This window comes from Rhea americana, unplaced genomic scaffold (genome assembly GCF_003343005.1).
Source record: "Rhea americana isolate MKP2758 unplaced genomic scaffold, rheAme1 scaffold_49, whole genome shotgun sequence".
Taxonomy (NCBI): Eukaryota; Metazoa; Chordata; class Aves; order Rheiformes; family Rheidae; genus Rhea; species Rhea americana.
In genome coordinates this window covers 4302740-4329258 of record NW_028186634.1, presented here as the reverse complement: position 1 = coordinate 4329258, position 26519 = coordinate 4302740, and the positions used below count along the sequence as shown (strand labels likewise).

The following is a 26519-nucleotide window of genomic DNA, read 5'->3' as shown; positions in this document are numbered from 1 at the left end:
GCGCCCCGGGGGCCGCCGCGCCCACCGCGAACACCGTTGAGTTAACATCCGCCGGGGGGGGGCTGAGCAGGGCTGGTATAAAAACCACCCCGCGGGAGCTGCGTGGTTGTTCGGGTGGTTTGTTTTGAACCTGTTCCGTAAGATGACACAACCCGTCCTAAAAATTGTAGATTAGCGCGAGCAATGCTGGGGACCTTAGATGGCTCCACATTCTGGTGCTTCCCAGCCGATCTTGAAGAGGAACTTCCCGTTAGCGAGAGGGGCGGTTGGGGGGTAGGCAAGAAGCAAAAAGAACACAACAGTGCAAGGTACAAGGTTTTGAATACTCCACAGCACGTAGGTCTTGGTCAGACCCACTTTAGAGTGCCTAATTGAAGGCACCTGGTGGCAACCACAAAAAGGCCAAACTTCTAGCTTTTGTTCAATTTTAGCCTTCATTAACTCCAGCACAAAGAAAAGAAGTTGCACACCACAAATATTTTAGGTAGACTAGATGCTGGTTATTTAATTTTCAGATCACAAAATGTAGGAATTTTTACGTATGAGACCCTGGAAACTAGAGTTATCCAGAGAGTTCAGATGATAATTTTTATTCTCTAGTATCCTCTCATTAGTTTAGAGAAAAAAAAAAAAAAAGTATTCTAACAAGCACAGTAGTGTCTCAGTAGCACTGCGAGTAATCAAAACCAACCTGCCTTGTTCATGGAAGTATCCTAGCAGCTTTCCCCTCCCCCGCACACCCTGTGTTTTTCTTAACCTATTTCCCCCCTTGTGGATTCTGATATCTTGAATGCACTAACAATTTATGCTAGCTCTTCAGGTTAGACAGTATGAATTACACAGTTAACTATCTACTGTGATTCATAAGGAAATTTAATTAACAGATTTGCCAGTGTGATGGCTACTGATACTGCTAGAAACATGTATAATCTTGAGATAAATTAGCATTTCTCCACAACTGTTCCTCTTAAGCAGGCAAGAGGCAATTTTTGTATATGCCAATAACTCAAATTATCTCATTTGGTAGCTGAGCAACCACACAGTGGTAAGTAAACACAGAACATCTCCATTAAAGTATGCTAAATAAAGCCATAATTTGTAAAATGCCACTGTAAAAAAGCAGTTTGGAGATCTGGACCCTTATCCATGTTTTACAGAAATCTCCTCAGGGCATGGACTTATTTCTCATTTTGCAGAGTTCAGTGATTTTGGGCAGTTTCTCTCTCTCTCTCTCTTTTTTTTTAATCAGAAATTACAGTGAAAAATGAAAACAATTCCCCTCAGAAAATAACTGTAAGGAAAAGCCCTCCATGCTGCTTCTTGTTCTTTTTGCTGGTTGCTGTTATTACATAACTTATTACATATGCTTAAATCCTTTGCCAGAACAGGACTTGTTTTTCATGTAAATAGTTTCACTCAGGTAAATAAGAGTTGTAGCCCATATTTAAATGTTTCTTTAAAATTAAGTTTACATAAGCATCACCTACTCCAGCTTCTGCTACATCAATCAAAAAGACATTTTAAAGTTATGTATTAAGCAAGTACATGATTTTATATAGACATACTCATTCCAGATTTAAGAGTTTTTCATAGCATTGTACTGAGCAAAAAGACCCTGAAATTCTTTTGTCTAGACAAACTTGCACCCACTGAACAAAAAACTTTAAAAAATACATTTACAAAAAACCTTAACAATTACAGGTTCACCTGCATCTACACCAAAAATGTGTCTGCATGGTACATTCTAGGTCACTCATCCAATTTAGTGTACTAGTCTGGATATTTGCATATCAAACATTTTGCATGGAAAACTTTTTAAGGAAAGATTGACCTAGGATTTGTAGATCATTAACAGTAATCACACTTAAAGTCCTCAGCAGCACTATATAACAAGCTTAGATTTCTTGCATTATAATACAAAAATAAGTTCTGATGCAACTTAACACCACTTCTGCTTTTCTTGAAGGTTCTCTGAAAGCTCAGCAACTTTCAAGTCTCTGCTTATTCTCGAGTGTTTGCTCACTACAGCTAAAGACAGGACTGATGAGTGGTGGGGAGATCAGGCAGGGAGAGTGGCTCAGTCTCAGAGCAACTGGCCCTTTCATGGAGGAGCTTCGGTTAGACCCTGCTGAGCTCAGCCTTGAGAGGCCATCAGGTCTCTCCTCCTCCATGCCCCATCCCCCCCAAGAAGCTTGCTTACTTTTTTTTTTTTTTTTTTTTTTTGCCAGGCTGGTTCTAATGGAGGTGGGGGGAAATGGGGTTAAACTTTTGAATTATCTTTTTTCTTTTTGGCCACGGGGGCACTTAAATTGCCATGGAGGAAAGTATTTGGATCCATCAGGAACTTGCAGCTTTGGCTTATTGTTACCCTGGAGAAAGCATTCTTGAACTCTGGCTAGAACAGTGCTTTTCTTTCCCCAGAGCAGAGTTAAACTGAAGCAAACGGGAGAGGAGGAGGAAAAAAAAGCCAACTTCAAGCCTTCACTGAATAAAATTGTTTCTACTATCTATCATTTTACATAGATACTTGATTAGTAAACAAAGATAAGATAAATACCGTTAATGATCAACACTTTGTACTTTCAGAGCAGATTAGTCCTACTCCAAAATATCTCAAGAAACTACAGGGAGAGGAGATTTAAAAACACATCATCAATCAGTAAATGTATTAATCATTGAACAGTAGCCTAGTCCTCTTACTCCACATTTGTGTTTGACAAGTTATTTCTCATCAAGGTTACAGAATTCGGCACAGCACAAAATTCTCCTCCCTTTCTGCAAGGTAGCTGTGGCAATTAAACCCCATTGCACTGCATTAACCACCTGATACCAGGCAATGGAAAAGCCACATAAGCGAGGTCAGTGTAGAAACCAATCAATAAATATTAGCTGTCTAAAAGTCCCAAAAGATTATAATCTCATTTGTTAAAGCCTGGAGCAAATATCTGTGAGACTTGACCCTAAACATCTTGACATCTAAGTAGTCAAGAGTGGAAAGATGTAACAGGAAACAAGTAGAAAGATTGAAAATAAACACTCTAGTAGTAGTGATTGGTGAGACTGCTAAAGGTTAGGAATAGGGGGTATTTTAGCCATGTTCCCCATCTCTGTCTTGCAGAACATCTTGCCTCAAGTACATTCATTAGTGGCACATTTTTGTGTCTGTAAATCAATACATAAACAAGATCTTTTCTCATCTGCTTCTACGCAGAACATGCAGAATCTTTCCCCTTATATAAGTAAAAAGGGTAACTCAGTAACAGCAGCAATTTTTATTTCCTTTAGCCCACATATCTTGCAGTAATCATGGTAAAACAGACACAATCATAAATTAGAATTAGGCCAGTTTTTCCACTTTTAGATTGGGTCAAATGAGGAAATCAATTTTGATTAGTATGATTATTTAGGTATCATGCTAAGTATCAATTCTACATGTTAGAAAGGAGTCAAATCATAGGAAAAAAATAAGAGTTTTAAAAACAATTCTACAGATTTTTCAAAAGGTATCCAGATTCACAGTTTAAGGCTGTACAAAATAGGTCTCTGAGGAACATGTCAAGCAGTAATAAGTTGCTTTAATGAGGCACTGTAAATATCCTCCTCTTCTTGGAGGATCTCTGTTTTCCATATACCAATCCAACTGGACTTCAGGGGATAGTCCTACTCCTGTTACAACTTTTCAAACTAACAGGACCATAAATTCCTGTGTGCTAATCTGGCCAGTCACTTCTTCCTTTCCTCTTTCCAGTATTTCTTCTTTAAATCACAACTAAGAACTTATTTGTCAGTTTAGCCGCCTCCAACTAGTGCAGCAAGCAGTTTTGTCTTGGATAGTTTCCATATTTCAGTGACAGAAGATAAGCTTTGGGCAGAGAAGTGCTATGTTTTTGACTACTGCTGACATTGAAGGCCATTAATTTAGACCTGAGCCAAAAGCCACTAACTGTAATTAAACATAAAGCAAGCAGGGGAAGGGGAGAAAAGAAAAAAAAAAAAAGACCCACCACCTACACACCCCAACACTATTACCACACCACCACACATTCCAGTCTGCTCCTCCAAAGTCACTTCAGCTTACTTCTCAATTCTGTGCCTTATCTTTACTAAGTGCCAAACTGCCAGTTCCATATCCTGCTATCTTGTGCATTTTGAACAACAAAAAGCATCCCTGGAGAACATTTTTTTACTCAGACATCCTTAAGAAAGGGATATGACTTGGCTAGCTCCAATACTTGCCCCTGCTTCCCGGACAAACCGGAGAGGAAAGGTCAATGTAAACAGACCCATTTCTTCCCTAGTGCTGTGATCACCTCGGAGTGGTTGTTACGTAACCTGGAACAGCTTTACACTTTAGCTTTCTGATCAAGGTGACACCCCTAAAACCACATACATAACAAATCAGGGACAGAGAAGGGCAATTGCTAGCTAAGGATCAGGGTTTTTGTACTGGGGAGTTTGGTATGCCAAGCCCTCCAATTGCTTTTTATTTAATTTCACATTCAGATCTTGTGCTCTCAAGCACAGCTATAACAATGATATTTTCAGGCAGCATATGCATGTATAGACATATTAAGCTCACATTTGTTATGTGCCATATCACATATGGTGAAATTGTAAGAGGATTTCTTTTCCAAACCTGGGGGAGGGCTGGGGAAGGAGGGCAATTCAACACTTACCTATGCTACTGTTGGCAAGAACACTCAAATCACTACTGCAGATTAATATTTCTAATAATCTGTGTAGAGCATCATACTAGCATACAGACATTTCCTCTAAAGAAAAAGAAGTTAGTTGACTATTTTGTCCAGCAGGTGTTGCTGAAGACTACTAGGCACATTAAAGACAAGGTCAGGCTGGTCAGCTTCTGGTAGGGTGTCACAAAGACCACTTATTCAACAGGAAAAATAAGATGACAGTTAAAAGAGTATTTATGTTTATGAAGTGTTTAGGTTCTACAGTTTAAAGTGATATTTAGAATAATGGGATCTATTAAACTGAATTCTCTTCCAAATATACAAGCAGTGCCTACCTCTGTTTCCAGGTGAGGGTGACAATTCTCCATGACTTTTTATTGACTGGCTTCGTAAGTTTTTCAGGTTCTACGTCTTACTACAATGAGATTCATTCTAACTGAAACAGAACATGTAAATAAAACCTTCAGAGTTGCTGTTTTAATAATATCTGTGGTAACCAACAACCTGTACCCAAGAGTTTGAAAGGGATAATCAGAGTCAGTTGGTAGGACTTGGAAATTATTGTCGTTAGTTCATAGCTTCCATTATCAAACTCCCAGTGATCTTGCACTGAATTGTCACAGGGTTAATCAGCTAGAGTTACTAAAGCCATCTTAATCTAATTCTTTTAATACCTTAGCATTTTTTCCAGATTTTTTTGTAGATTCTATCTACATCAGTTTCCAAATGGAAGGTGCTAATTTCTGTTTACAAAACTACTTCTCTCCCATTTGTTCACCCTACATGGCAATAACAGACTAGTAGTACAGCAGGAGCATCACCAACATTTTCTGGAATTTTTTAAGCAAATCTGATTTTTTTAAGATGGTTTAGTAAAGGCATAAACAGAATCCAATATAGTATTTAAGTACTAAATAGCATTCTGAAAATRAATATCTAAAAATAGTGTTTGATTAATTAAAATGGCTTAGTCCAACCACCAATGAATCATATGGGCCATTAATGTTTCTAGAAACATTCCTTGAAAAGGTTTTGGTTCACATGATCTCTTATGCCAAAATTAAGTCAATCTGTGATGCTAGAAATTTGCATTAAAAAAAAGATTTCTGAGGCTTTTGGATTTTTAAGATATTTCAACAAGAACTGGTTTTATACAGCCAAGAGGAAGACAACTCACCTACAAGCCAATCATTTAGGTGAAACAACGTAAGAATATGTTTTTTGGAAAGTGGCATTTGTCGGTGTTTTAAGTCTCATGCCTCAAAATTCTGTAGCACTAGTCCACCTTACCACCCAACCTTTGGGCAGAAGATGTAGCAACACTAAGCAAGACTAAACAGATTGTGTTGTCTAGTAACACAATGTAAGACATCAGAAGACAGATTATGGGTAATTACATTTAGTTTCAGAAATAGAAGACAAGCTAACACATCTAGAGGAAATAGGTATGTAAAATACTTCATGATTTTTAGTTTCTCATCTTCTGCAAGTTTTTCAGGTCAGGTACTCCAGTCAAGACATCAAGGCACTATGAACTTCATCATGCTACCTCCAAATAAGACGACAAAGCTAAATAAACTCACATAAAATTATTCAAGTTTAACATTACACGTAGCCATTTAAAATAATTTTTGCCGTGAGGCTCTCATGCTTGTTTTTAAAAAATAGATATGAAGTTTGCTTAGAGTGCTGAAGTTGTTACAAACCTGGCTTCTCCAACTTTTGTATTTTTTAAAAGTATTTTCCAGTAGTTTCTTTTTAGGCCACCTGAAAAAGGTGATTTGCATAACCATATACAACTTTTAATCAAATGTTTGTAATAAATTCACTCACTGAAATTACTATAAGACTACTTCCATTTAAAAAGGAAAAAAAAAGTTCTTCAAGAGCTATAAAACAAATGCTGCTTCTGACTTGGTAACCATCTTAACCACATACCCCTGTATGCAGGGAGTGGTTAAAAGAATATGCTTTCCAAGTTCTCAGGTTGATCTCACTAGCCACTGTTAGAGCCAGGATTCTCAGCCACACCATTATCTGACTCAGAAAAGCCATTCCTATGAAAGTTTGAGCTAAAACTTCACCATTTCTACAGCTCCTCCAAGCCTCTTAAAATTCTAAGCTAATTTTTAGAAGTTGTCACTGACACACAGGAAGAAATTTGAACATCCAAGACCATTTCAATCAAGTGGTTTTATACATCTCTCACACACAGATACAAAACCTGCGCTCAGCAACAGCCAAAGTCACTAATCTACAGCTTAGGCTACAAGACCTGTACTGATGGTACAAGCCTCTGAAACTGAGTGAGGTGCAAAGATGTAAATCATGGGTGTATCCAGTTTACACTGGGCAGTGGGAGAGGAAAATACAACTTTGTTGATCCCTTACTAATTAATAGGTAGAATTGTTTAATATGCTTTACAAGAAACTTCATTTACTTGCAGCAATTGGATGTTCATGCTAACTATAGAAGAGTTACACTCTTCTTACACGTAAGTATTCTCAAACAAAACAGAGAGATGTCCTATGTCAGAACTTCAAGGTATTCCAGTTTAGCAACTTTTAATAGTGAAAAGTCCTTATTCAGAGTAAGATTACTTATAACAAACATCTGAATTTCATCATCTTTATAATCAACTTCAGGGATGTTCACACTTAAGCTTCACGATGGGACAAGTGTAAATGCATGAATAGCACTGAAAAACTTTTCAAATAGAAATACTGAAATTGTTTAATCTTTTGAGTGTCCATTCAGTTAAAAACATCTTCTATCAAGTAGTCACTTGCAGCTCTCTGAAAGAGGCCAGGCTATTAAGTCTTCCCTATTAATTTTAGCGTATCTTTCCTCTTCCTACAAGAGACACTACATCCATGCCATAGAACATGCTGTCATTACCTTCCAGGCTACTTACTCATTTAATCCAATTTTTTACCTAGCTTACCAAATAAGCATCTCTCTCTATTAGCAGAAATTCATTACTTTTCCTCCTTACCTCAGACCTAGCAGGTCTGTTTTGTCATGTAGTTTCATTTAGTCTAGTCCTTCATCTTCACAGTCACAGGTTCCACTTCAGGTCTTTCAGGGAACACACCTTTTCAACTTGCAGTTACTTTTCCCGAGTGGTACAGCCAGAGCACTGTAGATACTAATGTATACAGATTGTCGTGCTTCTCTCATTCAACAATAACCATCAGAGAATACATGGCTCTAGGTCCCACCGTCATGAGAGGGAGCCACTGGCATGAGGCAAGAACAGGAAGCATATCTAATCTGAATTTGCCATAGTACAACCCTGAATCAGTATTTTATTTCTACAACTATCAAATTAAGCAAGTGTTAGACACTATTAAACACAACTTTTAACTTTAATATTCAAATTCAACACTAGTAGAACAAATAAAGCACAAATGGGAAACATTGCTGTTTAAACCAAAATTAATGGAGAGAGAAACCAGTAATTAGATCAGTTCTTTTCTTTTCTTTTTTTTTTTTTTTAAGCAACATCTGTCAGCCTAAATCCACCAGTACAAGTTTTGATGGCCATATTCTATTCATTTCAGGACTTAAAACTGAAGAGTTGTCTGTTGACATCTCAGACTGCAAATTTTAGTATAGTATACCATGAGCAAGATCAAACTTATGTACATAAACAATGAAGAACCTGAACACTTACACTAAACAATTATTTACAAGTACTCCAACATAAAAAAATATACAATAGCCACAAAAATGAAAAACTGAAGAGAATACCAACATTTAGAGAACCTTATTAGAAAGAATTACAAAACATCAATAGCCAAGACATTAACAATTGCACTACACTAATACAGAGTTCAAATATTGAATTGGTGCATTATTTCACAATGCACTAGCTTCAAGAGAGAAATGCTGCCATCACTAAAATGCAGCTTAGATTTGTTTCACGTAATTGTTTTAACAAGAAGCCTATTAACACAATAATGATTGTTTTAATGCTACAGTTTACAGCGAGGACAAAAAACTAAGATAGCAGCAGTTCCACATGGCACTTAATTCCACAGGTTTCTAAGCTGTGGTTTATGCAATGCCTACAAAGTGCTCCCAGTTGAATATACAAATAAAATTCACAATAAAAGGTTACCTGATATCAGGTATATTGAGTGTAGGTGGCCTTAAAGCCTATCTTCCAAAATTTATTCCCTCTGTTCCAAAACCAGTAACTAACAACACAAGGTCCCCTGCCTCCCTCTTAAAGATTATTAGGGATATTACTTCTTATTACAATGCCGTAACACTAAAAAGCAGCACACCACTATAGTGGTTAACCTTGGGACGATGTAACATCTAACAGTGTAACCAAAAGGTTTATGGATTAACATCCAGGATCCTCTATAGACAAGATAGTAGAGTCCAGTATCTCAAATGGTTAATACAGCTAGTCAGCTGTATTGTATGATTAAAAAAAGAAAAAAAAACTGTAAAACTAATGACACTGATCAAAGACTGGAAAGGAGACCAGGAACTGAATGATTCTTTCAGCTCCTCAGACTTCAGTCCAGCAGAGACTCTATAGCCATCCTCAGTAGTTCTTTTGGACTTCATAGTTCAGTATATAGTAAGGCTAACCGAGCGGTTCATTTTCTTGCCAATGAGTCGAGATGGTCTATTTTGTGTTGTAGATCTAGTTGTCATTCTGTCTGTGAACAGTGCTCGCTCCTCAGCTGCGGCCTTTGCCATTTGCGCCTTCTTCAGCTCTCTGCAAAACATTGAGTCACACACATGCAGTGTTTCAGTAAGTGGTATCACAGCAAAAGTGTTTTGGAGGAGTTACAGCAGTTCAGAACTTACGGCTTGCCATCAGCTCAGGTCATACTACAAGCATTATTCACATCCACCTGTTTACAACCCATGGGACCAAAAAAAAAAAAAAAGTTCATTATCTGTCTAAATGTTCTTTCTTTTGAGAGAGAAGGGGAAGAAGGGAGATTCACATAGCTCATATTTTGAAATCCAGTCTTTTATACACAGCTCAACAGCTCTAAGCTGAAAATCTGTGATAACCACCCTGTGGTACCTGCTGTTGCTCATATTTGAGCAGGCTGAAATATTAACTCACTAGATGCATGTATACAATTAGCACACTGGCACTTTTAACATTCAGTGACTTCTTAACTCAATCTGTCACCAGTGATAATTAAGAAAAATGGTTGTTTTGTAGCTGAAGGGAGAGCGCAGGGTAGAGAGGGGAAGAGAATCACCCCAAAACATTTGCTACATTGTAATTGTAGCACTGTAACAAAAATACACTTTATTCCCAGTCCCTTCTTATGCTTCAATTACCATAACATAGTAGCATGCTGTTTACTTTCCATAGCAGCCCTGAAAAGCAACTCAAGACCTACTTAAAGAGGCTTGCTCAAAAGAAGTGTTCAACCATAACTAAAGCTTCTGTTGAAGATTTCAGCAAGTATATACACACTCACACGAACATAACTGCCAACACACAACTCGGGCAGCATCCTTCCCTTTTTGACATGAGCCCACATCAAAAGCCTACAACCACCAAAGCAGTGTTTGCCTAACATAACAATTTGAACCCAAAATTACAAGGCTGAGTCACTGAAGACAACACAGGTTGTTATCCCTATTCAGCATTAAGTGTTCTGTTTCAGAGCAATGCCAATACTCAGTCTGTGGAAGAAGTTAAAATCAAGCTCTCAAGATAGAGCTATAAAGCAATCTGACTAAAGAGCAAAGTTTTTACTCCCTGTTAAAGTTTTTCCCTTTTCTCCTTTCCTTAAGGAGATAGATGACTGAACATAAAGATCCCCCCAGACCCTTTTCCTTCCCTTGTCCCAAAGTACCCCTTACAGAATCTTCTCTAACAATAAAACAGTATTTTTTTAAAAGTCATTTTGTACCTGGTCTCAAAAGTAAGAACAGGTTTCACAGAATAGTTGTACATTGGGGTAGGCATATTTAGTTTTAAGTTATCACTTTAGTTTAACCAGGTATCCCTACTCTTGTAAACAAAAGTACTATTTTATTAACAGTGCCCCAGGCACTTTTCTCCATTATGTTAATTCACTACAAGAGAATACAATCATCTTTCCTAAAGACCAGAAGTCACTTCTATTTCCTATATACAAACATTTTATATATATATATATATATATATATATATATATATTTATACACATACATACATTCCCACATCATATCACAAATTACTACATGGATAAGTATTCTAAGTCTTCATCATTACATTCATTTTAGAAAGACAGACCTGCAGGTATTTATTCTCAGGCTAGAAGCAGTTTTCGCACAGCGTACTAGCTTAGGCAGCCTCTCTTTCCACACAATACAAAAATACATAGTCTTTATATAAGTAAGACCTCAGCATGTTTGCCCTTAAATATCTGCACAAACTATCAAATTCTTCCTTTTGCAGTAAACGTAATTCATAAGGGGATTACAGATAACCTTCCAAAATTGCAAGTCTGGCTACATGTATGCTGTAGCAAAGGCAAAGTAAGTAGGTAACAACGGAGAGAGTCTAAGAGGGAAGGTACAAGAAGTGTCACATCTTCATTTAAAAGTCAGTCAGAAAACAGTCAGTGTTCTATGGCTGTCTGTTACACGTAACACATGCAAAGTCACTGCAGCAGAAGACTCAGTTGATGGATTTCTGCCATGTTTCAGAGAATGGCCTAGCAAGTTAAGAAACAATCACACTTTCCTAAGGAAATCTCTTCTTCAAAGCCTTAATTCAGTGTTTACTGTTTGAGGAGGAGGTAGGACAGACAAGGTGACCTCCCCAAGGTCTCTTCCAACCCAAAGGATTTTACAGTTACCTGATAACTTCAGTTGTATATGAATCAAACGCATCAAAAACATCCCCAACATATCATTTCATGGCAGTTCAGGGTATCCGATGCCAAGACATGTTTTGTGACAGTTTAATTTCAAAGTGACCTGGGAATTTTCCCACTGAGAATGCAGACACACGTAAATTACATGTGGCAAATGTATGTGTTGTGCTTAAAACATTGCAAAGAAACAAAGGCTTTGTATGCTCATAGTACTAACAATGTAGTTAAGATTGCTTTAATAGTGTTCAAGTAGATCTCTAAGGAAAATAAAGTTGCTTTTTAAGTTACATAACTTCTTTATACTCTCAGATACATAAAGAATGTTTGAACAAATTATACTTCTTTGAAAGCCTCTGAAAAAAAATGTAATTTTACATATGTAGATGTATAAAGATTTGTATACCTCCTACTGAAACAAAAAGGAGAGCCTTGAATTATCATCACCCTACTTCCACATGAAAAAAAAAAAAATCACTAGAAATTGAGTCATGCTAAAGGACCCCAAAAAATTACTTACTTCTGCAAGAGAGAGTTTTTGAATTTTTCAGCATTCAGTTCTATCCGCAGCTGCTCTGCGCTCTTTTTTGCGGCAGACAGCAGCACTGAATGCTTGACTAGTGCCACAGCTGAAGGCCTTTTCTCTGGATCAGGGTTAATCATAACCTTGGAAAAAGAGAAAATAAGGTATTCTTCAAAAGCCAATAATACAGTATATCACAGTAATCCATAAGCCATCTGTACAGGGGTTCTTACTTTTAGTAAATCTAGTAATTCTTGAGAAAGCACTTGTGGTATTCTAGGAAGTTTTCCTTGTCGAATTTCATGCCATTGGTCCCCATTAGTTGGAAGTGGTTCAGCACCAGCAGCACAGACAACAGTCAGAGCAAGAGCAAAAATATCCGCTTTCGGCAAGTGAGTGTAATTCTTTAAAAATAAGAGAGTTTATTATACATACCACATGGTGTGTAAAACCTGATAGACAGCTAGACTACTTAGTGAGCACATCCAGAGTATTACATCCCCATTAAGTACTACTAGTATTTCAGGAATTTATGAAGTTTCTCCTCTGGTAAGGGAGAGGCAAAGAGCAACGTATTCTAAGAAAACAGTATGCAGACCTAAAACAAGTATCTTCCCCTAGTAAGAGAGGTACCTCTTGTAGGACTTCATTTGCAAGAAAACGGCTATCACCTTCCTCCACTTGTGGACTAGATACTCGAGTTACATGACCAAGATCACCTGCAGAAAGAGGACAAATATTTAAGCAGACATATATAGACAACGTAGTTCTTTTAAGTGCAAGTACACTACTCCTCACCTATTTTAAATATAACTCTATCAGATGACCAGTCATCATCATCACCTTCTTCTGAAGTTGTACTTGGGACTGATGTCCTAGATATGAAAATATTACCTGGAAAAGAGCAGAAATTTAAAACATTGTGAGCAATTTCTATTTCGTCTGGTTTCAAAAAGTTTACTTTAACCATACAGAAGTTTCAATTACATAGTCAGTTCCTAGAACAAGAAATTAGAGCACACATATAAAAATACACACACACACACTCTCTCAGCCCCGCTACTGGGAGGAGGGCCAAGTATTATGCAAGTTGGTCAGTTACACAAAAAGGCCCCAAGATAAACTCAACAGCAGCTTAAGTTTGCTAGCCAGTTTTACAACTGACATCTCTGTAGTGCTATTAGAAAAATGAGCAGTTAGCCACACCCTATTAACTGTAAATTCTTTGTTGAAGTTCTACACCACATTAAACCAACTGAGGAAGCCGCCAATACATGTTCAGAGTAAAACAGTTTATGCACTTACTAGGTTTGATATCCATGTGTACCAGTGACATTGAATGAATGTACTTTAAGCCCCGAGCCACCTGAAGTAGTAGGTCTTTTAGCTCTGGTTCAGTAAAGTAACGCATATTTCTGTARTTTTCACTTATGGCATCTGCTAAACTGCCACCTAAGAACAACATTACACAGAGCAACTAGTTATTATACATAAAACATTTGGGGAAGTTAGCACAACTTACACTTCCGAAAGTAMAACTGACTCCTAAAACTAGCAGCACACATATCACTAAGGCCTTGCTGATGGTCCACAAGAAAGGTGAAATCAAATGCTTTATCTCTTTATATTCATGTAGTATATTAAAGTTACTTTACTTTTGTAAAGTCTGATGCAGTTGCCATACAGATTAGTAAGATATTTAGTGTGAAGGGAAAAGTCACTTTCTCCCCTCCCGATCTCTAGCAGGGCAAGAAAACAGGAACAAAAATTCAAACTTGGATCCACTTCCATTGTGAGGAAAACACTTGGTCTTGGAATTTTCTCTGCTCTGGCCATAGAGAAGTGAAAAAGAAAGCCACAGTATAGTAAATATCTGAAAACAAATTTGCATTTGTGTAATTGCTGTTACAACAATACTGATGGCTTGAGGAAGGCATTTATTTTAATTAAAGCATACTTCTGATGCTCTTAGCCAAATCCTTTCCATTCTTCCTTTGGAAGGCCTTAGTATTTGCTGAATTCACTTCAGGTAGTCTCTGGTAATACTCCTCYTTCCCCCAACTTTCACTTGCTTTCTCAATAATATCCCTTAAGTCATCCTTCTTGCACTGCGTAGCTCAGCTCATGGGTATGAGCTGACTACTATCATGTTTCTGAATTAAAATTTAACATTAAATAAATTTAAAATAAAAAAACGTAAGTTAAAGTAATTGTTGTATCTTCCAAAGAAGCGTTTCAGTTTTTAGGACACTCTTCATTGCACAAGAGGGAGGCATATGCCTTTGTTTTGTGACCACTTTAAGTGTTCACATATACAGTCTGTAAAACATCTACTGTTTCACAATGAAAAGGTCTTTCATTCTAAAGCAAAACTGCAAGTCATACCAGAAAGAACAGTTTGATACAACAATACGAAGAACATACTGAAGTTGTGGTCATCTGACATTCACAGCTTAAAAAAAAAAAAAGCTGTTTCTGAAGGTAACTGAGTAAGTGACATTTACCTCTGAGATTTTAATCAGTTTAGATGCTCAAACATCCCCTACCTAACCTATCTGATTCATAAAGGTTTTCCAAATAAAACATCTGGAATAAGATGGATAAAGGAACAAGAGAGCATACACTTTTTTTAAATGGGCAGCAACAGTAATTTGCTAGCATTCCTTGTCATATCTGAAGTGCACACACATAAAAGAAGATGTCTTTTTTTTTTTTTTTTTTCCTTAAAGAGGGGCAATTTCTCCAGGTATGTTATTCAGGAAGAAACAGTAAATACTACAATACATCAGCAAGGAAAAATATGACTAGTAGAACTAAGCTGAGGTTTCTACTATGCAGAAGAGAAGGAACAGTATTACCGCTCACAAATGCCTTACTGCACTTCCAATATTCTAGAACACTTAAGACTGTTTGCAACTTAGCAATTATTGCTATAAGTATCTAACATGCCTTTTCTAAGGGAAAGGAACATACAGACATATTTGAGATAATGACAGCAGGAGCTACCTGTAGGGCAATCAATTCCAGTTAGTGCTAGAAATATGTATAGATGCCTGTGTATCTTCAAAAATTAGATTTTGGAAGTAAGTACAGACTAAGGGATAAGCTTTACTCACCATTACAATACTCATTCTGTATAAGCATATGATCATCTTCTGCCCATGCAGAGTAGTATCTTACTACATGAGAATGCTGTCCCAGAACTGCATGTGCATAGACCTCTCTTAAAGCATTTTGCCTATTAGTCACACATACACACAAAACAAAGCAGGAATATTATGAAGTGAAATCAGTTCAATTTCTACTTGATATAAACATTTAGAGTATCACATCCTTCTACAAGCTTAAGTTCATAAATCAATTCACATTTGGTTCTGGGGCTCCTTAAACTATCTTGTACTCACATCCGAACAGTTAAAGCTATTTACATTGTACTAAAAGGCTAAATATATGGAAAATATTGAAATCCCAGTTTCACTGCTGAAAATTCTTCATAGAGCTGCCACTTCCATTATACACTTCTCAAGCACTGTCAGCAGCAGTTTTTGAAAAGCATCACTGAAAGCATTAGGAAAAAACTAACAATGATCATAAGCCAGGAGTGTAACTGAGCTTTTGGTCCATGAATATGACTGAATTCAACATTCTTAGCTTGTGCTATTAGGTCTGGTACATACTCCAGAGCAACACAAACACCTAGAGTTTTACAATACAATCATAATTATTCCATTAGAACATTGCAGGGGGAGGGGAACCAGGAATCCTAGGCTCATTCACAAAAGCCAAACAAATCCCCAATTAACTAATTTGCACATCACTCAAGTTCAATAAGGATCAAGACTTTGTTTAGAATTTTGTCTTCCCTTCAAATATTTCAAAGGATTATCACTGTAAGGTTTATTCATATAACATCTCTTTTTATTACTGCAAAGGAATGTTATTCTTACTGTACAAATCAGAACCTGATCAATTTTATATAGAACACTAGGACAAATCTGTGTTAGAGACAGGTAGCTTTTTCTTCTGTTTCTTTGCATAGTACACAGCAAAAAGTAATGTAGAATAACTTCAACATTTTATCTGTTTTACATTTATTAAATTGATGAACATTTCTTTTCCTCTTAAATGCAGTCTCTAGAAATGAACACAAACACACACAGGAGGAAAGTGGCTTTTAACTCTTAATAGCAGAAAATACTCACTCATCCACTGAGCCAGCTAAAGGTTTCTTGGATCGCTTTATAGCATAAATACAGCCATCGAGCCTTTTCACACATTTAAACACAGAACCAAATTCACCAGATCCAATCTTCTCCAACTCATGGAATTCAGTTGCATACCGTGACTTCATATTACTTTCTGTTATTGTGATCCTCTGCTAAGATTAGAAGAGGAAAAACTTAGATCTGCAGATACACGAACCCCCAAACTTAACACCGAGATCTAAACATTAATTACCTTAGCAGGTCTGGTTGTTTCATCTTCAAGCTCTCCATCACTTGCTTCCATGTCCTCTCCACAAGAGCTGAAATTTACACTAGTTATTTTTGCAAAATTAGTATAATTTTAACAGCTGTTTGATTTCCCCCATGCACAACCTGAGAGCTACTTTTCACATTCTACTTCTGCCTAGTCTAACTGAAAGCCAGACATTTGCAAGAGCAAAGTCATAAAATAAAAGTAGTATACTAACATATTTGTCTTAAAAAAAAAAAAAAAAAAAAGTGTTTCAAGCTAGTATTCTTCCCCCTTCAAGAAAGTCTGTAGGCACGGTCCATTCAATCAGGTGAAGAGCCCTTCAGACAGTTAAGTTTACCCACTCTATATATAAACTCAAAAGATCTAGTACTAATGGTTATTTCATAATATCATGCATCACAGAGCATTCAAATAGTTACATTTTGCTACACTAACAGATTTGCAGAGAAAAAGTACCAGAAGCAATCAGTACCACCAGAACTTTTGCAGCCAAAAGCAGTTTTAAGTGTAAGCTTAAAAAAGGGAAGATGTTCAAGTTACTCACTCATTCCAATGAGTTCTCTTTCTCCGACGAACTTGTCCTTCAGAGTTATGAAGAAACATGGAATCGGGAGTGAAGGGATTGATGTTCACATGAGGTGTTTGTCTAATATCAGGATCTTGCTTCTCAGATTTCCCAACATTCATAAATAGAGAGCCACCTCGAAGTTTAACTGAGCTGGAACCCATTCCTTGTGCTTTAGAAAGCAAACTCTATATATATAATGTATATAAAAAATAAAAGTCACTTACAGGCTCTATGTTGTTCTAGACACAAATAATCATCAGGTCATGCTCAAGCACATCTCTCTGAAAACCATTACTACAATATTACTTAATCAAAATTAGCATGAGTGGATTAAACAAAGCATACATTTCCATGAAAAAGGAGACATTATTAGGCTTTACATACACACAGAAATTGTCAAAGAAAACATTATATATTAAAACCATAAAAAGAAGTAACAGCAGTGTTTTTCAGTCTTTATTCAAGCCATCACCTAACCTTCCTAATTGGAAATTCATAGACCAATTTAAAATACAGAGTATATGATATAAAATATTTTAATATAATATGTAATATAACAGAATATAGCTTTAGTGACTTAGGTGGCAAATTTGAAAAAGAATAATTTGATGCACAAACTTCTCTTAATGGGCCTATGAAGAATTGCCCCGAATAATTGACAGCACTTTTCACTGCTGTCGCTGAAACACCACAGGACAGTGCATATTTTGGGTGATAATCTGTCAGACCAGGCATTTTCCAAACACATGATCAAAGTTCTCCAAATCAAGTTTGTATTTGAGTTTCCTCCACATCCTGTGCTACACACTCACTTACTGGATCAAAAAGAGGAATATCACACCTCGTTCTAGCAACACTTTACGTAAGTTAAAATTGATGTATCTAAAGCCTAAAACACCACAACAGAAGAGAGCTCATACTTGGTAACCTTGACTGCACTATCTACACCTAAACTAGATAAAAATCGTTAAGTCACCTCGAGGTATGAAGTCTTAACATATATTAGTATTTTCACTGGCTATCGTAAAAAAAAAAAGAAAAAGAAAAAAAAAGAAAAAAAAAACGAACTTGCAGACCCCCTTGAGGTGCCAGCTCTCCAAGATAACCCATCAAAAAACTGGGCACCTAATTTAAGAATTCCACAACACTGCACACTGGTAAGACATTGTTTTTAGTGTCACAACACAAGACTTGCATCTCTGAAGTGACTGATCCTGAACCAGCAGGTTATCATCTCCCATTTGATTTTTTCTAAACATAGGGCTAGACTATCAGTAAAATCTTACTTGATCCAGAAGGCTGAAGAAAGCAAGTTAACAAGTGTAGGCTGTCTTCCTTATAACTAAACTCAGTTGTTTTCAACCTTTAATCTACAGACCCACAGGAGATTACCCTGCAGATTATCCCTGGATTACTTCTAAAGGGTTATATGAAAAGTAATGAAACAAAGGAAGTCTATTATCCCTGGATTTAAACTCACTATGTAGAATTGAGTACCGGTCTGAAGTCAAAAGTCGGAAATATCTTCCAAAATCTGTTATCCTCATGAGCAACCTATCCTTTTAACACCCAGGTATCTACTATTCAGACAGCCTGCTTTACATTTGATGCAGAAAAGCACGGACAGCTTGTTTTGAGCGATATTGCTGCACTATGGCCAGTACATGACAGAGCAATCCACACATAAATACGGAGAAGCAAATTTCACTTGAGTCAGCTTGTAGCTACAAGGACACATATACCCCTATTTTATGGTACTAAAATACTAAGATTTTTTAAAGGAGTTTAGTGTACGCTTTCGTGTTTTTTTGAACACTTCCATGCATTTCAAAAAACTACAGAACAAGTTTCCTAAACATACGATAGGCTCCTACATGAGTATTGTTCTCAATTTCATATGCTCCTGGAGCAACATTCCTCTCCGAAAAAACGTTAACAAAAGAGAAAATAAAAGGGGAAAAGGGGTGTGTGCAGTGGGGGGGGGGTCTGTTTCGGACGCCTGGCTGTGCGGCGCCCCGGCACCGCCTTCGCTCCCGCGGCGGTTTGAACCGTCGGCCCGGCGCGCCGCTGCCCTTCGCGGGGGCGGCACCGCCCCCGCGGCGCTTTAACTCCCCCGGCCGCGCCCGCAAACGCCCGCGGCGCTTCCACGCCCGCCGCCGCGGGCCGGCGGAGGCCGGGCGCCGCCGGTTACATAACCCAACGGCCGGGCCGGGCCGTCTCGCCCAGCCGCGGCGGCTCCCCGCGGCCCGGCCCCGCCGCCCCCCACCGCCCGCATTTAAGATGCCGGAGGCGGCGAGGCGCTTCCGGCGGCCCCGCCCGGCGGCGAGGCGCTCCCGCTCCCCCCGCGGGGCCGGCCGGGCCCCTCGGTGCCTCACCTTGGGCGTGTGCGGCGTGTCGAAGAGGCGCAGCTTGCGGAAGGTCTTGTGGGGCGGGGTGCCGGGGTAGTCGGGCAGTGGGGAGCTGGGCTCCTCGCTCCGCACCCGGTAGCCGCCCGCCGTCAGGTGCGGCGGCGAGCGCCCGCAGTAGCGGCGGCCCTTGTGGGGGGGCGGCGGCGAGGGCGAGCCGGCCATGAAATAGGCTCCGGGCGATTTCACCGGGGACGAGCCGAACCCTTCCTCCTCCCACGAGTCCCCCTCGTCCGGCAGCGGCGCTGCCGCCGGCTCCATCTCCTCGTCCTCCTCCTCCTCCAGCAGCGGCGGATCGCCCCGCGCCGGGGTGCGAGCCGCCGAGAGCGGCGAGTCCGCCTCCTGRAAGGCCGAGTCCTCGCCCGTGCTGTTGCCGCTGCTGCCGCCTTCCTCCTCCTCGTCTTCCTCCTCCTCCTCGCAATCGCTGTGGCCGCTCAGGAACAGCAGCTTCTGCCGGATCGGGGCGGCCGCCCGCCGGGCCGAGACCCGCCGCGGCGCCGCCGCCTGCTGCTGCAGGCTCAGGAAGCTCATGGCAGCTGGGTGGCTGGCTGACGAGCCGCACTGCCGGCCGCTCCCGCCGCGCTGCCCCGCGCCCGCGGCGCCCCTCGCTGCGGCTCTACGCGGGCGCTGCCCCGAGCACGGCTCGCCTCGCGCTGTTCGGACTCCGCGGCTTTCCCGCGACCGTTAGTCACGTGGCCCGCACGCCAGCCAATCACGCCCGCCCACTCGGTTTGAAAACACGGAGGATGGGGGCGGGGCCACGCACCTCCGCGTCACGGGGCGCTTTGGCGCGAACGGCGCGAGCAGGCTGCGGGCGGCGCGGAGCGCTCCTTACATGGGCCGGGCCGGGGGCCGGGCCGCCGCCATTGGCGGCGCGGCGCGGCGGGGGCCGGCGCAGGGCTGTTGGAGCGGGGCTCCAGCGTCATTGCCCGAGGCCGGCCCGAGGGGGCCGTGTTTACGTATCTCACGCAGGGCGCTTTTGCATGCGGGAGGCGGCGCCCCGGGATTTGCTGGAGCGGTCCCGCACCGCCACGGGGCGCAGGGGTGACCAGCCTGGCCCCAGCTCTCGGGGCCGCCCGCCTCCGTGTTATGGCTCTCGTCCGGAAACGAGCTGGCCTTTAACTTCCCGGGGGGGTGGGGGCGGTAACGGCGGGGCGCGGCGCCATCTTAGTGCCGGCGCGGGGCGGCTCCCGCCCAGCAACCGCCGGCGCGTGGCGGTGGGAGGCGGCTGAGCGAGCGCCCGCTCTACGTGGGCCTCGAAACTCTGGAAAAAACAGCAATTCTCCGCTCCTGGAGGGCAGGGTTGGGCTGGGAGGCGTCTCCTGAGTCACACCGACGCGCTACAGTTCACAAGGCCACAGAAGCTCCATTTTAAAGCGAGGTTTTTTTGCTCCTGTTTGGTTAGTAGAAGACGGCTCAAGAACCCCAATTTTACGTCCCTAGAACAATAGTAAATCCCTTCAGACTAATTAAGGACACATTTTTTCAGTTAAAATGGGAAAATAATGTTCAAATGCATTCCAAATGATTTGATTCAAATTTTTCACTCAAACACACCTCAAATACAGCATCTCAAGTGGTTAATAGTCACTTCTGTAAGAACCTGCACAAACCAGAAAGCCACAGTATAGCAACCATGATTTAGAGCAGACACCATTAATCAGGTTGTCTCCCTAGAGATGCACTCAACTCTGCCTCTCTGCCTCATTTTAGGATTTGTACTCCCTTTCATTAGGTTCAACCCAACAGCCTCGGTTAGCTCTGAACCCGTCAGCATTATCCTCAAATCGCGGGCAGATAAAAAATTAGTCTGCAAATGGAACACCTCTAACAAGAAAAGCATGGGCTGACTCAGACTCTAAAAGTTTATAATGTAATGAGTAAAAACACATAAGACCTGCTCAATAATAATAAAAAAAAGTTTGTACTTAACCATGTTTGCGTTGCTCCCTGTTTTCTTGTGGATGGGCTGATAGTCCTCGATTCCTAGGAGCAGAAGTCTCAGATTTCAGGCACATTTAACCTCGTGCTTCCACTTTCTCAAGTCAGGAATATTCATCATTTCCCGATTCTCCTAGTGATCAGTCCGTTTTTTAATCTTCTTCCCCRAAGCCCCCGTTGCGGCGGGGAGGGCGGCTGAGCGCCTCGGTGCCGGCGTGGCACAACTGTCACCAACCGCTGCGGGCTCGGCCGGGCCTCGCGCGCCTCTGCGGCGATGAAACGCGCCAACCTGCGCGCGCCGCGGTACTGCGCGCACCTGAGAGCGTCTCGAGGTAACCCGGCTGAACCGATCAGCTGTCTGCTCGCCGCTTGGCGCGCTCCTGGCTGACGTGCAGGGAAAACGGTTTTGCTCGAAGCACAGTCAACACTGGAGATGTGGATCATGAGTCTTTTTTCTCTTACAGTACAAGTAGGAATGTTTCCACTTAAATATTATGCACCTATGCATTTTTCATGCTTCTGATAGCCTGAAAGCTTAAGAGAGCTTTTGTTTTCAGGACGAGCAATGACAAATCACAAGAACAAAATCTCTGAGATTATGGAAACCTCTTGAAAACTGTAATTTCTGGAAACTGAAAGTAGCCAGGTAGCCAATACAAGCTATGAAAATGGGATTGGATAGCATTTGGAGAGATAGGACAACATCAGGCCAAGTGCTATAGAAATGTCTGGCCTTCAATAATTCAGAATCTCAATAATGTCACTTTCAAAATACTAATTTAAAAAACTGAAATGCACTATATAGCAAATAGTAGCTGAAGCACTGCAGTTTCAGGACAGATGATATAAGAAAAGGCTATTACAAAACAAAACCTCCATCTATTTCTCAATTAATAGCCAACAGAGGGAAATGCAAAGAATTCCTAATAAAAGACTCAAACATCCTAGTACCATCTTTGGCTTGCTTGAATCATGTATGATGTTTTTATTTTCTTAAAGAGTTCAAGCTTTCAATACAAAACTTTTTTTCCCCTAGAAATGCCAAAAGCTGTACAGTTTCCTTCCCAAGCTCAGCATAAATGTAACTGGTGCTGCATTGCTTTCTGGAATCTACAGATACAGCCATGCAATGAAGACAAGTGGCAAAGTGAAATTCAGAAGCTGTATTGTATAGACTTCAACTATTGAATTGCTGATCACTGTAACAGTTTAAGTGGGACAAAAATTAAACAATTCAGAGTTTCTGCAGAGATACAAATACAGAAGGATGAGAAGATAGTAAAAGATAAAAGAGGAGACAAAGGAATGGAGAAAGAGCAGAAACACAATAGTTTAAAAAGGAAGTTTATTTCCAAACCGAGGCCAAATAAAAAAAAATCAAGTATTGAATAAATATGTAAATATAACAAAATGTGTTGTTACTCAATAAAGACCTTATACATCAGCTGTATATATGTGCCATCTTGCACTGTATCAGTTCTTCTTTTGCTATCATTTGAAGAGATTATAAACTGTTGTACAGAATAGAAGATGATTTTCCCTAAGAACAAGTATGGTAACACTGCTATCCTGTCTACCATGACAAGAAGCAGGACTAGCATTAGGATTTCTATACAAAAGCACTGCAGAGCGAATTCCCTTAGACAGACACATTAACAATGGAGCTTGAGTAACAGAGGAAGTGGGGAAGAGCTGCACAGGGTTCCACTGTGTCATATTCAGCCAAAATAATCCCCAACTCACTGATTAAATTGCATGTTTGATTCTCTGTAGGTCCTGCAAATTGATTTAACAGTATGTACCTTTATGTCCAGGCAGTGCCTGACTGATATTCTTAGACATTTGGGTGGTGTAAGGGTTTTCAGAATATATTTGCAGATTTTTTTAAATACTTTATTTTAAATTAAAAAATATATATATATATAAGTATATGCAGTGTGGTGCATTGAAGCATTTGTTACCAGAAATATTTATCCGGGGCACACACTCACTACACTCACTCACAGCTACTTTTCACTAGGAGTTTTCGAGCTCAAGGGGAAACAGTTGTTCTCCCTTTTGTAGATAGCAGGGGAACCCAAATAATGATGAATGGGAAAGAAATGAAACAATGACCAATTTGTCTAGCTGTCAGAGGAACTGCCACAGAAGTGGGAACAGTGCCATTTTGTCAGGATTTCCTGCACTTACAAATTCAGCTACAAGACCCCCAAATCATTTTGATCAAATTAAAACAGCTCTGCCAAAAATCCATTCTACAACAGCCAACATAAACTTGAAACTGGTTGAATTTATGAGAAATGTAAATGGAGTTAAAAAAGCAAAAGAAAAGAGGAGGAAGGTCAAGCTGCTTATATGAAAATCAGGAACAATTAGGATAAAAAAAAACAAACTCATATTCACAATGTCTCATAAACCAAAATGTTTTAAAAAGTCTGTGTCTGTATCTTAAGAGTTATACAATGCTCTCAAGTCTCTTATGAGGAATAACAGACCAGCTTACTAACTATAAGTTTGAAATCTGTTCCTAAGAAGATATTTAAAAAGAAGAATGAAGTTTCAGGAAACAGAAGTTAGTTCATGCTCTCAAGCATCAAAGCTTCTGAGGAATATCCATGTACCTGTTCAGAAACATCCGCTATAGTGCTATTTAAGCCTGTGATGCTACAACCACTTAAGTCCATAAATGACCAGAGACTGGCACTAAGAATATGGCTGCTGGCGAGCACAAGCCTTCAGAGAAAAGCAATGGAGCATTATATTCTGTTTTGCATATATAAGCCTTCTTTACACTGTCCAAATCTTAATGAATGATATAGTGGTGGAGTCAGTTGAAAAACGATATTTTTAGAGGTCAAATTCCTTTGGACTGTAGATCCCAAGTGCACTTAACTTCCTTTTGTCAGAATTAAAACTGTAAAGATTTTACCTTCATTCATTTGGTTACGAATGTAAAGGAACTCCTTTGCAATACTAGTCCTGGTTCCTCTTCCTATTCACTCCTGAGTTTCTTTCAACAGCTGCCCGAGGACAGTCTCATTATCTGTTGAATTGTGAAAATTGATAGAAACCTGAAGGTCATTTAGTTTGAGGAAGGAAACTCACAGCAACACAAGTGGTCTTGGAGCCACACTATTTGATATTCCTGCAGAACGTTCCCCTACAGCTGCTTGTAGATCTAAAGCATGTTCCTCCACAGGTGCTGCTGAAGTAAAAATCATCTGGCTAATGATGTTTCCATAAGCATATTCATAGCATTAATGTACAGTTGCACAGTCACTCAAAACACAATCTTTCTTTTCCTGATAYGGGCTAGACAAATAAGAATCCATCCCTACAATCAGCAGTGTATTACAGTTACCTTCCTTTTTGCTTTATTTTGCACTGAACATAGCCTGTTTGGAATAGAGGCTGCTAATTCAAAAAGTTTCAGTGTTTAGAATTTAAAACAATCTCCATGCCACTTATTTGTAAGCTAATGAATACATACAAAGCTTATAACTTGTACAATTCTTAAATACTTCTCTGTGAATATGACAGCACACACACTAACAATTTTTAAAGACATTTCTGTCTTTATTTCTGCCTCTTAAGGCTTGGAATCTTTACTTACAAAGAAAATGGCAACAGAATCTGATCCTGAAAGACATATTCAGATCCAAAATTTCTGTCAAAACATCCTAAAAGTTGAAGAGAGAGAATGATTGTCATGGCTGAAAACAACAGGTAAAATTAGAGTACTCCATTCCTGTGCTCAAGTGAGGTTAAGGTGATAGAAGTCAAGACTTTCTATCTGCAGTTAAAACCCCTCAAAATGTGCAATGCACATAATACTAACTAGTCACTATTAGTTTACTGGTATTGCTAACTTTTTTTTCCTTTTCTCCCTCAGAGTATATGCAAAACCATAAAAAGGGTATTCTGCCTTTTTCAGATTTATTAATACTCATTTTAATAATCTCTTAGACACAGCATTTAAAATAAGACATTTTGCAAGCATTTTTTAGAGATGCAGGTCAGAGCCTTGTAAGAGTTTCAAGAAGCTCAGCTACCTTCCTCCCATTAAAATCCTCAGAAACCTATGTACATTCAAAAATCTGTCTCTTAAAGCAAATAGCAGCTAATCCTGTCTGCTCTACAAACCATTCTTGTATTTGCTGATTTTTCAGAGTCATTACAACTTACATGCAGCCCTATGCTCAAGCAAGAAACCCACTGGAGACATAACTCTGGAACACTGCAGTTTCTCCAGAAGCTTTCTACAACCACGTGGTGGTTTCTGTTATGCCAGGAGACCAGCCTGGTTTCAGGTTGTTAGATGTCTGCTCAGAATCCTCTCAGCTAAATATTACAGAACACTCAAAATCAAGCAATAATTCTGATGGAGAGCCAAAAACTCCCCAGAAAAACAGGTAAAATGCAGCAGCCTGATAAAGAAGCTTATCAGTTTGTTGAGTCTCAACCTCAAGCTTTGCTGGTGAGGAATTTAAACAAGGGAAAGGGTAACGTGCTGGGGCTTTGACAGTAACATACAGGATACTTCTTTCTTTTAGAAAAATCTCCACAGCACCCTTTGTGCCCTGAAAGTGTAAATGTTTTGCCATTCCTTTGGGAGCAGCAGAAATGATCCAAATAACAGAATCTATTTTTCCTTTAGAAGCTGAGAGGAGTGGGATTTAAGGCAGGCACATTTCCAGTAGAGAAAAATACACAGAGAATGTCAGACAGAATGCCTCCTTGTTGATAAAAGCTTTTATGTTTATTGGGATAATTGAAGTAGTTTTTGATTATAACCCTCAACTGGAAAAGCCTAGGATCACATTCCTGATGGGGTTAGGTGTCACCTGGTTAATTCGGTGATGGTCTAATAGCTTTGTCAGATTCTCCTTTGGACAAGTGAACTTTGCTGGCAGAATCAAAAATAACATCAAAGGAGTCTCACACCTGTTGGCAACACCTGAGCTACCTTTCAAAATACGCACAAAACTTGTCAAGAGAAAAAAAAGGCCATTTATACTCCTCACGTACAGTGCAATTTACTATTTATGTATGACAGA

General features: G+C 39.9%; 1 protein-coding gene across 4 annotated transcripts; it reads right to left on the bottom strand.

The window, feature by feature from the left end:
• Nucleotides 1–8044: 8044 nt before the first annotated feature.
• On the bottom strand, nt 8045–20234 carry WEE1 (WEE1 G2 checkpoint kinase). Of its 4 annotated transcripts, none has more exons than XM_085317200.1 (11): nt 19492–20234; nt 17093–17301; nt 16528–16606; nt 16272–16447; nt 15186–15307; nt 13375–13521; nt 12868–12963; nt 12703–12788; nt 12303–12473; nt 12067–12212; nt 8045–9433 (listed from the first exon to the last, which is right to left on the bottom strand). In XM_085317200.1, the coding sequence occupies exons 1-11, from the start codon at nt 20050–20052 to the stop codon at nt 9283–9285; spliced, it is 1944 nt and encodes a 647-aa protein (XP_085173326.1). In that variant the 5' UTR covers nt 20053–20234; the 3' UTR covers nt 8045–9282. The 4 variants fall into 4 exon arrangements, with proteins under 4 accessions (XP_085173326.1, XP_085173327.1, XP_085173328.1 ...); XM_085317201.1 differs by having other exon boundaries at nt 16272–16444; XM_085317202.1 differs by having other exon boundaries at nt 16528–16594; nt 19492–20233.
• Between the last annotated feature and the right edge of the window lie 6285 nt (nt 20235–26519).